The sequence below is a fragment of the Apus apus genome, chromosome 17, assembly GCF_020740795.1.
Source record: "Apus apus isolate bApuApu2 chromosome 17, bApuApu2.pri.cur, whole genome shotgun sequence".
NCBI lineage: Eukaryota > Metazoa > Chordata > Aves > Apodiformes > Apodidae > Apus > Apus apus.
Window position 1 is genome coordinate 9,576,431 of NC_067298.1, and position 14,863 is coordinate 9,591,293.

At 43.0% G+C, this 14,863-nt stretch overlaps 1 protein-coding gene across 2 annotated transcripts in view; it reads right to left on the bottom strand.

Annotated features, from left to right (window-relative positions):
• The window catches only part of PRKCA (protein kinase C alpha), a 137,260-nt gene extending 123,881 nt beyond the window's left edge, over positions 1 to 13,379 (bottom strand). The window contains exons 1-2 of one of the 2 annotated variants that reach the window (XM_051635262.1): positions 12,996 to 13,379; positions 9,418 to 9,449 (exon numbers count right to left, since the gene is read on the bottom strand). In XM_051635262.1, the coding sequence (XP_051491222.1) occupies positions 9,418 to 9,449; positions 12,996 to 13,168 (205 nt within the window). In that variant the 5' untranslated portion in view covers positions 13,169 to 13,379. The remainder of the gene's footprint in view (positions 1 to 9,417; positions 9,450 to 12,995) is intronic. The other variant, XM_051635263.1, reaches the window with a different exon arrangement.
• Between the last annotated feature and the right edge of the window lie 1,484 nt (positions 13,380 to 14,863).

The window sequence follows — 14,863 nt, forward strand, 5'->3', positions numbered from 1 at the left end:
TAAATGCTGCTTAGGCAATCCAGAAACTACCGCTCAACAACCTCAACTACTCGTACCAACATGTAGGTCAGATTTAAAGAAGTGAGTAGCAATACAGGACAGAACACCACCTCTTTCCCAATGACATACTGGGATAAGAACGGAACTTTAATAAGTTTTCATATTTAACAAAATGCACTTTTAATCCCCAGGGTCTCCAGATGATTGTAACAGTTGCGTTCACTTGTCCCAACTGTTTCTGGAGACCCCAACAAGAAGCAGTTTTACCAACCTGCCCAACTAGATTTATTGAGCCTTCACTGCACTTTCAAGGCTCACACTTGAGCATCTCCCAATAAGAATTCTGAGCAATTTCTAGGGACCAAAATGTCTGAAACAGAACATAAACAAAATGATGTTTTTCTCCCTTCTTTCTCTAAGCTTGCAATGTTTGTCCCAATGGGCACTGAAGAACATCCAGGCATGGGATTTTACCTCTTGCTTTCTCCTGTGAACCCATTCACTTGCCTTAAGAGAGAAGTTCCATTTTATAAAAATATATCCAACAGATGTAATTTGTAAAAGCTGATGACAAGAAAGGAAGATATACAACTGACATACTTGGAATGCTCTCAAATTTAATTCATTTAGACAAAAAGTTAGCAAACAAGGTAAGAGCAGTCCAAAACCCTCTACTCTGCCCTGGTGAGGCCACATCTGGCAAACTGCATCCAGCTCTGGGCTCCCCAGTTCAGGAGAGACAAGGAACTACCAGAAGGAGTTCAGGGGAGGGCAACAAAGATAACTGGGGGACTGGAGCATCTCCCTGATGAGGAAAGGCTGAGAGAGCTGGGACTCTTTAGCCTGGAGAAGAGAAGGCTGAGGGGACACCTTGTTAATGCCTACAAGTATCTCAGGGTGGGTGCAGGGAGGATGGAGCCAGACTCTGCTCAGAAGTTCCCAGTGACAGGATGACAGAAAATGGGAACAAGCTGGAACAGAAGAAGTTCCAGTTAAATATGAGCAAAAACTTCTTTAGGGTGAGGGTGACAGAGCCCTGGGACAGGCTGCCCAGGGGGGTTGTGGAGTCCCCTTCTCTGGAGATATTTCAAACCCCCCTGGATGCAGCCCTGTCTGATGTGCTCCAGGGAATCCTGCTTTAGCAGGGAGGTTGGACTAGATGATCTCTAGACATCCTTTCCAACCCTGACAATTCTGTGATAACTTTAGGGCACATCAGAAATTCAATCAACTAACCTGCCATGAGGAAAAGCTTGGGAAAAAAATTACATGTACTCTTATAGTCAATTCTGTTGCATTAGTCTATTTCTATATTTGTTGCAACAGGATTATTTTCTAACAATTCCTCTGAGTCAAACCAATTCAGGGAACTGTTAAGTTGCAATCCATTTATTATATAAAATTCTGAAATAGGAGGAAGCAGAATGCCCAGAACCTGTCATCAACCAGCAGGATGTCATCATTCTTCAGACAAAAACATTCTCAGTGGCTCGAGCCTTGAGTGCAAAAAAGGAAAACTACTTCAGGTACTAGGAAGAGAACAGACAATAGGTAACAGTTCTTCACCCAGAGAAGCAGAAGCTGCCATGGAAATGCAGGGAGTGTGATAGGGAAGCAGGAAGAACAACACAGCAGAGATGAACTTCGGCAGGCAAAAGCAATTAGGGGGGAACATTTTGCATTTTTCCAAAGAGAGAAGTAATAATAATGATCTGCATTCTTATCAACACTAGTGTTTTAGGAAACTAAGAAACTTCTAAAATCAACCTATTAACATACACAATAGCTGTCCATTAGAAAAGGCTCATTTCTGGTCTCTCAGCAGAGAGAGCACAAAGATTCACCTTTTTTTAATAGTAATGAACAATGTCTTGAAGACAAGACTACTTTGAAGTGGATTCTGGCTGATGTCCTGATGAGCAAAAAAAAAAACACAACAAAAACAAAACCTAACACAGACTAGAAGTTGAAAGAAGAGAAAGTATTCTTCTAATTCAGCTTTGTACGTGAATAATGTGTTTACGGAGGAACTACATACAATCACACATTTTGCACACATTCCAAAGAAGTTAAAAATGCTATTAATTTTAAATGAAAATGAAGAGTGAAATGTCTGTACCTTGTAGTTTGTCCTTTTCCCACACTTAACAGTAAAATAAGGAAGCACAGCATCTGATCCACTTTTTGAGTCACTAATCTTTTTTACCATGTAACTAGGCACACAGGTTAGTTATTAGTTGTTTTGAAACTCAAGCATACAGAACCCAAATTCCTAAATATCTGAAAACCATTTGAAAATGGGCAAATTGGCACCTGTGGAAAAAGACTTTAGAATACTGATAGACAAAAAGCTGGACATGACCCAGCAATGTGCATTTGCAGCCCAGAAAGCCAACTGTATCCTGGCTGCATCAAAGGAAGTGTGACCAGCAGACAGAGGGAGGTGATTCTGCTCCTCTACTCAACTCTTGTGAGACCCCACCTGGAATACTAGTATTTAGCAGAGCATCTAGCAATAGGACAAGGGGTAAAGGTTTTAAAATTTAAAAAGGGTAGATTCAGACTAAATATAAGGAAGAAATTTTCTACAATGAGGGTGGTAAATCACTTGAACAGGTTGTCCACAGAAGTGATAGATGCCTCATCCCTGGAAACATTCAAGGTCAGGTTGGATGGGGCTCTGAGCAATTTGATCTAGTAGAAGATGTCCCTGCTCACTGCAGGGGGTTGGACTAAATGACCTTTAAAGGTCCCTTCCAACCCAAACTATTCTATGATACTATGATTATATGATTTTATAAATTATTGCACAAGGTAATGGAAGCCTTGAAGGTTCCACACAAGCTATTTGTATCGATCATTGTCCATTCCTAGACACTTCTGACACTGTCAAAACCTACATGTGTTTTTCAAAGTCTGGATTGGCTATTATGTCAAGACAAGGATTAATTAGAATTTTGCAGATTTGTTTTAAAAAGTAGCAAAAAAAAAGTAACAAATCAAAAGTTTCTGGGAACACTCATTTTTTTAGTTCAAAAAGTACATATCAGTCTAAATAAAGGATTAAAAAAATACATTTTGTAAACAATAGAGGATAAGACAGAAAATAATAATTTCAGTAAGCTTCTACATTTATAGGGACATATTGCAGACTCCAAGTAAAGCTCATTTGAGGAAAAGAGTTTAATAAAAACAGGAATGAGATTTCAAAATCTGCATGAAGTTACTAGAAGATATTCTGGAATAAAAGGCCTGTGTGTCTGTATTATCTTGCAGTTTAAGTTATGTAATTTCAGAAAGGAACCAAAAAACTTCATGTAAATTGAATCATAATTAAGAGATCAGATTAAACGATAATGAAATCCACAGAAAGACACACACACACACGTGTTTGGTTGCCTGCCTTTCAAGGTAACTTATGAATCACATTTATGGAAGGCAGTATTCATAAATAGCTGCAACGAAAGAATTAACAGCTGATAATTCCCAAGCACTCCCAGCCTCTACAAGTCTTCAACAAGCACTGCTGAAATCAGTTAGATTTATAATCTTCAGCATCTAGAAGAATTTAAAAACACTTGAAGGGTAGTTCCTGTTTTTAATTATGCCCAGGAGAGTGCTTTACTCTTAGACTTTTATGCTTTCTACTGCACATGTAAAAGCTGAGGAACTGAGCCTAAAGTATTTATTAAATAACTTATTATTTTTACGTCTCACCCTAAGGAGAAACACCCCACAAAACCAAACATAAAACAAAGAATTATCAGTGCATCCCAACAGGGAAAAATCTGTTTTCTTCATCTTTCTGCAACTTTCTTCCATTGTTTCATTAAATTGCACTTAAGGCATAAGTCACCTCCTCAAAAATCTTGTATAAAATTAACACCATTTGTGGCTGCATCTCAGCAGTTGAGGTGCAGTAACACACCAAAGCAGAGGAGAAAATAAAGAACTTGCCAAACTTTATCTTGCCCAGGACTCAGACTGGTTTATCTGTCAACTCAGAGTGAGCTGTCACTCCCACATGTTTAATTAGAAGCTGATGAGCCTTGCAGAATTACATCCAGGGCACTGGAACAGTCAGTTTCTTTTAACTGGAACACACTGCTAGGATATCCAACTGATTCAAGTAAACAAAACTTAATATGTTAAGGGTAAGGATGGTTTTGGCCTTGAAATGTAACAAAAGAAAAAAAAAATTCTGCAAGATAAAACTTAATTCTGTTCCAGATTTGATGAGCACAATATAACAAGGACATTTTCTGGAAGAAGAAAAGCACAGTGGGATATTTCTCTATTTCACTCATGTTCTACATGGAGTGAATTGTGTGTTTAGTGAATTGTGTGTTGAATGTCTATTTGATAGACAGAATTTTTTTGTGATGCACATGATGGTAGTAACAGGGAATCCTCACAAACATGGATCCATGTGCCTTCTCTCTTCTGACAAAAATGCTCTATTGCCCTTTCTGTAGGTGTTTAGAGACATCAAAAACCCTGCCCCACTCAGAAGACAATAGCTGAAAGCATAACCTGAATGCCTACAGGATCAAGTAATGCTCCAACAGGAACAGATTCGTAGAAGAAAACAGTGCTAAGAAGTAGACACCCTTGCAGTCCACATTCCAGGGCTTATGTTGGATGAGTTGGAGTGTGATCCATGAGCCAAACACCCTTTAGCAGCTGCAGGACACTAAATGTGCTGCTGTAACACAGCTCTCTGTTTGGTATCACCCAAAGGGGATCTCCTTCGTGTGCTCCAAGACCTCCCAGCAATGCCAACCAAAGCCCTGGGAAAGCAGGAGTGACTGGGAGAGGCATTTCCAAAGGGCCTCCCTGAGCTGAACCAACACTAGTGTATTCTCACCCACTAAGAGTCAGGAGTTTCATCTGCATCTGTCAATGCTGTTCTCAGGAAAAACTTGGAATATGGACAATTATTTTTCAAAGACCTCTCTGAGTTCAGCTGTGGGGGTAGGAACAGAATCTCAACTATCAGGCTATTAACAGGACCATATTTCCTCATGATACAAGACATGGATTCCAAAGGGAAGGAGAGAAAGAATAAATAAATAAAAGCTGACAAGACAAATGTACAACAAGCATCTTAGCTGCATGCTTGTATTCTGGACATCAGATTATCTGCAGGTCATTCAAATTACTGTCCTTTGAGTCCACAAATACACAGTCCACAGATTAGGCTGAGGTCAAAAGGCCAGTGGAAAAGATGAAGCTGGCTAGAGGAATCATGGAAACTGTGCACAGATACAATTTATGCTCCCAGGTGGTTTTTTTTGTTTGTTTGTGGGTTGTTTGTTTGTTTGGGGATGTGAGCATAAGGGATTTTTTTGCTCTGGGGGTTCCATTTTTTAACAGATACCTCCAAGTTATGTGCATGAAAATATACTAACAAGTCAGCTGCTCTAAGTGTATCTGTACTAAATTTCCATCTCAACAGATTCCATGCTGGTAAATTATAGAGAAAACATCAACAGTCACAGACTCTAGTGACTTTCATGGAATTAGTGTCTTAATCTCAAGCTTACAGAAATGGTAGGCAATGTAAACTTTAGCACGAGTCATAACTAACAAAGAGAAACTCAAGTTATTGTTCAAACTATAATACCCAATCTTACCACAAAAATGATAATGATACAAGGGTTCTGGCACAGAGAGGGGAATTCTGCAACTTATCCACCCTTTGGCAGTAACATTTCCAAGTAAGGAAGAGAGAATATATTTTTGAGAAGCAACACAGCAAAGGAATACATTTCTTTTCATCATGTTTTTTTCTGTTTACAATGGACAATGAAGATAGTAAAATTAACAAGAAACTGTTGGCAGGAGAAACACAAGTATCAAGATGAAAAACCAAGGGCTAAGCCTTGATCCATACACAAGAAAGAACTAACTGTGCTGCCTCCTCTCTAAACACATTATAACAGAACCGAGGGTTAATAAAACAGGTCTCAGGTGCTCAGAAGTTTCATTGGCTCAAATCTCCAGATGACAGATACAGCATTAAAAATTAGTTTCTTAGCCACCACTTTGAAACCTTGAATACAACATTTTTAATGAGAAGACATGATTTTAAAAGGAGACAGCATCAGGGAGTTTTTTGGTCCTTTCATTGCAGAAGAGAGATGAACCAGTGGATAAGAGATAAACAAGGCAGAGGAAATGAAGTGCTGGCTTTAACGTGCCAATGTTACGATATTTTCAAGAACAGTAAAAAGGAATAAGATCCAATCATTTCCATTTTTAGTGAAGGAGTTAGGAGAGATGTCTAACTAGCCCAGACCCAGCAGAGCTAGGAAGTGTACCTAGCATGACACAAGCTGCTCCAGAAAGGTTACACATCTTCTTAAGGTAAAATTCAGCATTCAGAAAAAAAACTGTCTGAAAATAAATTGAGAGAATATAGGGGGGAAAAAAGTGGAAAGATCAATATTTGTACAGATCAGCTAAACACAGTAATATGTTTTAATAGATTTCTCTAATTTGTATTTATGCAAATTAGAAAACAAATGTGTAACTCTCACTACCTTTAAGCCAAATGTATTTCAAAGCTCCACTGGAGCACTTCAGGAGATCACACAGAAACCATGTCAGAGGGAAAACATGCAATTAGTAACTACAGATTTTGACCATTTAGGAGAGAATTACCAAGACTCTAAATCAGGAGCATGAGTTGATTGCATTTATATTACTGTAACTAAAAATATTTTCAGCTCAAGGAACTTGCTGAGCCTTCAGTGCTGAACTTAAAACAACCTGTAAACATACATAAATACACATTCTTAAACACACATCCTTCAGATCTCAGTGAACCACTATTTGTTGTGCTCTATTCACCACAAAAACTTCTCTTAGAAGTCAAACCAACAAATATAGGTTGCACTCAGCATAACAGCACATATCAAAAGAACGATGGAGCCAAACCGTAACTTAAAAGCTTGCTTAATTTAAAGTCTGCTTTCTAAACAGAGGAACTTTCGTATTGTGGCAGACTGAAAATGGTTTAGATTATTCCATTTCTCACATTCCTCTTGCAGCATTTCCAGGTGCACAGCAGAAAAGCTTTCAGTACTACAGACAGCTTGCTGTCCTGCTTGACAACATAACAAAATAATGCCATAACTCTTTTAAATAATCTTACCATCATGTTTTCACTGTCACAAAGACAACCAACATGAAGCAGCAAAACCAAAAAGCATCATAAGAACTGCTGTTTCAAAAGCACAGTATTTTAGTAGTTCATGTTTGGATAAATCAATGAAGAAACAAACTTCAAACAGCAAAACGTTTCCTAATAACAGGAGGCAGTAAAGACATATTCCTGAGGAGAAAGTTAATCCAGCTGATCTCTTTCAAGCTCGTTTTCAATTTCACACCTTCCCAAAAACAGGCCCAGGCTTTTTCCACTGCTACTTTGACCCTGAACCCTCTCTCTGAAGAGCTTATTTCTGATGATGCCAGAGGATGCTGCAGCTTCTCCCTGAAATAACGTTACCCCAGCTCGGAGCTGGAAACCTGGGCAGCCATTCTGAGCAGCCCTTTGCCAGCACAGCCAGTCACTGGCCACGTTAGAATACTGGCATTGGGAAGGACAAACTCCCTTGGATGGTGCCTGCCTCTTGATAAGCATCTGTGCAGTAATAATGCAATTGCACTCTGAACTTCTGCCGCATTAAGGGCATGAAAGCCCTACTTCAATTGAATTTATTGTCTTTTGCAAAGTCATAGGGATCCCATAAAAATAATAATAAAAAAAAATTTTTGCAAAGATTTTTAACAAAATAAATTATTTATCTTTGAGTCCAGATAACTCATTTACATGTTTGTAGGTAATGGTGAGGCTGAACACTACAGCAGAAATATAGTCACTGAAATCAGAAAACAAAAACATTCACATTCAATTGAAAACACTTGCCAAGGCTCAAAGCAAGCCCAGTGAGGTAAGCTATTCATGGTTCAAGAATAAATCATTACAGTACAGCGTTAAGTTTTCATTTAAATAAAATTTAAACATAATAAAAATCCTTTCATTTAAGATAATCTCAAAAATAAAACTAGACCTGCAATTTATGTAACACTTCTTTAAAGGAAGTTTTACAACGTATGTAAAAATATACAGTATTAGCTGCAATGTCTAAGACTGCATAAACACTAAGTTAGGACTTTTTTTCGTTAAAGAACTACTAACACAAGGATTCATGGAATAATAACAGTTTCTAAGAGTAGACCATCATTTCAGGTTGATGCATTACTTTCCTCTTCCCTTGGGTAACAAAGGCCAGAGGAATTTGAAACGACTTTGGAAATAATAAAACCACCCAACTCTCAATCCTGCCTGACATGAAGTTTCTAGTTGCAGAAAGAAGAATACTTATTGAAACATCTTTACAAGGCATCATTGTTTTACATTCAGTTTTTCAGAGGTTTAATTTCAAGTAAAAACTAACACCAGCTTTCAAAAAAATACCACCAAATCCATAATTTCAGTAGCTACTAAGTAAAGGAACATTGAGGATGGTCAAATATGCTCTAAAGCATTAGCCAAAAAACATTTAACAGTGTAATGAAAGAAACAACCAAAAGGCAAGTTAATTAGTACACCACATACACCTTCAAGTGAAACTGATGGGGAAACACACAACAAAAAGCCTCATCCTAATTAGGTAAATATATGAGACAGAAAACAAAATTAGTTTGGTGTGGTTATTTTATGATTATATGCTAAATAACTACAAGAATTTTCAAAAAATGTGAGAATGCAGCATATCATGCTCTGGATTTCTTGTGTGTAGTTATCTTCCACTATAGCAGCTTTCAGTTTCTCAAGGTTAGTAGAATTTATTAACTCGGTGATTTTATAGAAGTGGAGTTTTTTGCAACTCAGTATTACATAAGACAGAAAAACGCTGCCTGTCCTGAAATGCAGTTCAAACCAAAGGTCCTTCTAAACATACAGGGTATGAAAATTAAAAACAGGGAGTATGGGATATGAAAAGAAGCCATATGACTAAAAACTGAATCCATTTTCCAAAACGCCCACACAGACAAGAGCTTCTGATGTGAAAAATGGTCTCAGCAAAAGCTAAATTGCACAGATTATTTTTGTGAGAAGTCAGAAACTGCACTACATGCAGATTATATGCCACTTAACCATGAGAGGATTTAAAATAACCCCCTTTTTGTGAGTACAGTTTGAACAGTTACTTGATTGTTCAATGCATATGATATAAATACCAATAGCTACTTAATTGAATAATTGTCTTCCTTTAGAATTTACATTGGCAGAGATGCTTGCTTAGTTTTTCCAGGATTGTTTCCCTCTTGCTGCAGGCAAGTTTTGGCTGCCTACAAAGTAAGATGCAACAATGTGTGCTAGCCAGCAAAGCATTTGTGGCTTACCTTGGCATTGAAATCCTTGTTTCCCAAATCCCCTGCATTAAAAAAAAAAAGGAAAAAAAAAAAAGAGAAAAAAAGAAAAACTGTCTTAGTATGTTTAGTTATAATTTCTTGTCAATGATCTAGAACAACACAAAAAAACTTAATATTGAATTACTTCAGATATTGCTTTAAAATACACAACACAGAACAGCCCACCCATTTCAAAGCAGAGAACAATAGGTGTCACTAGCTATGTAATTTCAGCTTCTGGCAACAGTTTTTGTATTATTATTATTTTACAAGCTATTTTGGATCTACCATTATCATCATCTGTGATTACCGCATAATATTTCAACTCGTTTAATGTCACGTGTGTACTTAACAGCAACATTCAATATTCCAAGCTCTACCAAAGGCATATAAAACAAACCAGACTTATTTTTTTATCCAAATGTTAGGGTTGTGTGTCAATGATGTTATGTGCCTCAGCAAGAGACTGGTTGGCTGTTCTCTGGAAAGGAGACAGGTTAAAGGTTTTGTTTGGTTCAACATAAATGAGAAGACAGGCCCAGTGGTTTAATATTAATTGTTTTTCAGCTTCCTTGCTTCATTTCCATAACAAAATACACACCTGTGTGCAACACTTTTCCAGTGACTACAGTGACACACAAGTGTTGTCCCTGTTACCCAGAGTTCCAACCTATATTACATCTCTGGCACATTGCACTGCTGTTGGTTTTATTTATCTGCTTATCTTTAAAGATTCAACATTCCCTTGCCACAAAAATAAATGTTTTGAGTAACCTCCCTACAAACATTTCTCTGCATTTCCTCTCTTTGCAGCATTTTTTCCATCTGGAGAGCTGGAGCTGCTTCCACTCACAGACAAAGCTAAGAACTCCAGTAGCCAGCCAGCAGGGCTGTATGCAATTAATAACATGAAGTTAAATTATCAACTTTGTGGAAACGTTATTTTAAAAAATTGTATCAACAATTTCCCCATGTATGTATTTATTTAGGAAAGAGGTGAAACCTTTAGTACACTGTTGCTTCAGGTGGAAGCTGAAATTACACAACTTCAAGCATTTTCCATGAATTTCTGCACAAGTTTCTGTTATTAAGTAGGCCTAAAGTAAGGAAACCAAAAGAAATATATTATTGTTTGTTTACTTGGCAGCAGATGTGACTGTACTGTCATCCTGCTGCTGGTATCTCTTGTCTTCACAAGGGAAAAAAACATGTACTGGAAGTGTGCAAATGCAATTGCAGGAAAGCTGACAGCAGGACTAAAAAAGTAAAACAGATTTTAGATTTTTCATCCTTTTAAACAGACTTATTTGCAAAGAACCTTCCTGCATTATCTGCTCTGAAAGCACAGCCATCCTGCAGTGCCCGAGCTGAATCCACACTCACCAGCTCCGCTCCCTGAGCAGTTACAATGTATCTAAATAAAAGGTCTTTAAAAACACAACCACATTTCAGAAACAAAGCAAATAAGTGAAAGTTGTTCCGAAAGATCAGCAGACACTTAACTCTTTCAGTAAATATCCTAGGATGGCTGGGATTGGAAGGAACCTTAAAAACCATCTAGTTCCAACCCCCCTGCCACGGGCAGCGACACTTCCCACTAGACGAGGCTGGTCGGAGCCCCATCCAAGTGTCACCCGGTCAAACATAATTAAGAGGGGAAAAAAAGGTATTTTCGCAGTTCCTTGAAAGGTTGTATACACTACTCCTTATATACCTTAAGACCTATGTTAATTGCTACATGTCCTTTGGGAATTACATGAAACACTTTGTATGGTGAAACAAAAGTTTCCAAGTTGTTAGGATGCTCATCTGATGAGTATTAAGAGCTTCCTTAGACAAGCAAGACACAAGCAGGACAAGAGCACAGCTACTCTTGCCACCCGTCAGCTACAGGAGACTCTTTCACCTTTAAATCCATCCTGGCAGCTCAGGACAATATTAAACTTTGCTTTTGAATTGTGCTGCTTACTTACACAAACACAGTCTGACAATAACCCTGCAGCATTTTTTCACACCTTCCAATTTATTCTGTTTTAGATTAACTCTGAAGCAGTTCCTGAAGGTCTCTCACAATACCAAACTTTATTTTTTTCCTCTTAAAATACGCAATTTAAAAAGAAATAAAGAAAAAACCCAAACACTCAGGAAGTTTGATTGTTTCTCTTTTGTTTCTTCTGCAGTCCAAGTTTTCTTTCCTTCCTTACTCAAATATATCTCAATCATTTCTGAGCAATCGCAGCTTTTTCTTCAGCATGGAAACCCAGGAGAACTCGGGAGGGAAGGCAAAGGTCTGTGCCCAGATAGATGAACACGTACAAAACGAGCAAGACACCTGCCACAGACACACAGCCAGCTGGGTACAGACCCCTCTGTTTGTTTTTTACAGCTTTGGCTAAAACAAATCACAGCTCTCATTTGCAGGAGCACAACTTGCAGTGGAAACTTCAGCGGCAGAGCAAGAAGCCAAACCCACAGCGCAGGTAGAGGAAGCCCGAGTTGTTTATGTTGCTCGGTCACTGAATGTACAAAATACTCAGCTAAACGCGAGGTCCACCCCCGCTGCTCTTGCCTCACCTGGCTGAGGGCGCGGGGCAGGAGCAGCCGCCTCCGCAGCCCGCTCCGCGCCCGGCCGCGGGGAGCGCTGAGCCCCGCGGGTGCGGAGCGCCCAGGGCTCGGCCTGCCCTGGGGCTGCCGTCCTGCCCAGAAGAGGGCACGGCAGGACAGAGAGGTATATTTTTCCACCCTAACAGCTTAGTAATGAGGGTGTTGGTAGGAAGTTTTCCTCCCTTCCTCCGCTCTCTCCAGCAGGAACCCTCTTTAAAAAAATGAAATAAAACCAAACCCAGCCACCCAAACACCTCCCTTTCCTAAACACGTAACGTAGCAGCGGTGTCACCGTGCGCTCCCAGCCTCCCTGCCCTCCCTCTGCAGCAGGAGGAGAGAAAGACACCGACCACAAAGTTAAAGGCAGGGCTACAGAAGTTGTGCCACACGGCAACACCCACAACCCGAAAGAGAAAACCCTCCGGTTCTCCCGCAGCAGCTGCAGCCCTGCCCGAGCTCCCCCGCCGCGGGAAGGGAACGGGGCTTTGCGGGGGAAGCCAGCCAAGGCAAGCAGAACACGGGTCGGGGCGGGGGGGGCAAGAGGTGAGGAAATACAAATCTGGATTATCTGGGAAGTGATATCCTTAGCTTAGGTCCTCAGCCCCAGCCAGCGCTGCTCCCCGGCTGCCGGCAAGCTCAGGGGCTTCCCCGCGCCCGGCCCGGGGCAGGGGCCCCTCTGAGCACCCCCGGCCGCAAACAGCCCCCCGGAGGAGGATGCGAGGGAGCCGGGGCAGCGAGGCGGCACTGCTCAGCCCCACCGGGGAGAGGCCGGGGCAGCCCCCGCCGGCTCGGCGGCTGCGGGGAAGCGGCGGGTGGGCGGGCAGGGACCGGCCGCCGACCGGAGCCCGGGCACAGCGGCGGGGGCTGCCCCGGAGCGGGGATCCCCTACGGCTGAGCGGGCCCGGGCGGAGCTGAGGGAGCGGCGGTGAGGGTGGGAGGGGTAAGGAGCTGCCGGGATCTCTCACCAGATGAAGTCGGTGCAGTGGCTGCAGAAGGTGGGTTGCTTGAAGAAGCGCGCGATGAATTTGTGCTCCTTCACCTCGTGCACGTTCTTCTGCCTCAGGGCTCCTTTGCGAGCGAAGCGTCGCGCAGCGTCCGGGGCCGCGCCGGGCTCCGAGCCCGGGAACACGTCGGCCATAGTTCCCTCCTCTCCACCCCCCTGCCGGGAGCCGGGCCGCGCCGGGAGTCACCGCGCCGGGAACCAGTCACCGCCCCGACGCCCGCCCCGTCCGGCGGCCGCCGAGTCTCTGGCAACGGCGGCGCTGGGCGCTGCCTCCCGCTCCCGCCGCCTGACGTCGGAGCGGGAGGAGGATCCCGGCCCCGGGCACGCTCCGGCTGCTCCGCCCGCGGGGGGAGAGCGAGCCCCCGGCCGCGGCGGGGCGGGGAGGGGCGGGCCCGGCGAGGGGCCGCCCCCCGGCAGGGGCAGTTCGGGGGCTCCGGGGGGGGGGTGTCAGCACCTGCCGCCTCTCGTCAGCGTCCCCGCCCCGCACCCCAGCGCTCACCGGCTCTCCTCGCAGACACGCACCGGCTCCTCTCGCGCCCAACGGCTTCCCTCGTGCGCGCACCGCCCCCGCACCGGCTCTCCCCGCACGCGCTGGCTCCTGTCTCACACACGCAGCAGCTCCCCCCAGAGCCACACACCGGTTCCTCTCTGTCTCACACCCACGCAGGCTCCCACCTCTCACACACCCCTTCACCCGCACAGGGCAGCCGGATCCCTGCTCTCCCTCACGCCCATCAGCTGCCTCCCTGCGCACACGCGGAGGGGATCTCCCACACGCTCAGTTGCCTCCGTGTCCGCCGCAGAAACTGCCACCGTCCCTCGGCAGCCCCGGGGCAGGCAGCAGCGCTTCCCCGCCGCCCAGCCCCCGCTCCCGGCCCCGCTGCAGCCGGCAGGGGAACCCGGGCCCGCCTGCGCTTCCTGTGCGCACCCCGAGATCTGTTGCTCCTCCACCACCACAACAAACAAGAGGTGTAGCCCAGATGCTCCTTCACAAACCTTTCCCCTTCCTGCCACCCAGACAGCAGCAGCCCACACGCTGGCTGAGGCCAGACGGAACGGCTGCAGATCGATGCTCACTGGACGGACAAACAGACACAGGCGAAAAGGGGCCTCACTGCCTCGCCCCCTGCAGCGAGTCACGTACCTTCCGTTTGCCATATCCACAACAAAAAGTGCAGGAGACACACAGCGAGTCTTTTTCACTAGTTGGTGCATCCAACATAAGCACAGAAGACTTTTACTCTGTGTTTGTGCAGCACACTGACCGTGTCATCAAGTATTCTGTGAAACCGTAGATCCATTCATCTTCGTTTATTCACATTACACATAAAACATCCACAAGTGCCTGGACAGAAACATTCTCTGCCTACAACATACATACACCCTCTCACGTAACAATTCACACAGTATCCCCACACATTCAGAAAAGACACCACATAAAGCATGACTGCGTGTGTGTAAAAACACAATACATGTGCTAAACTAAACCAAACCAAACCCTCAAGCCCTAATCGTAATTTCTTGAGTAAATATTATTCCCATGGCTACAGACTTTCACATAGGGGAAAGGGATGCATATTAAAATTCCTCTACCCCAATGTATCTACATACTTGCTAGTCTGGCTGGGTGAGCATGTGCAAAGTTTTATTTCACAAGAATGAAAGCAAGGTAATTAACTCAAATTAAGTCTTATTTGCTGATGAGAAAAGCGCACACGGGCATTTACCACAGAAGAGAAGTAACTTGTTACATACTATTTTATTCTTTATTTTAAAACCTGGGCTTCTGGGTGCAGCCCAGCTGAACTGGTATGTCCACAGCATTTAGTG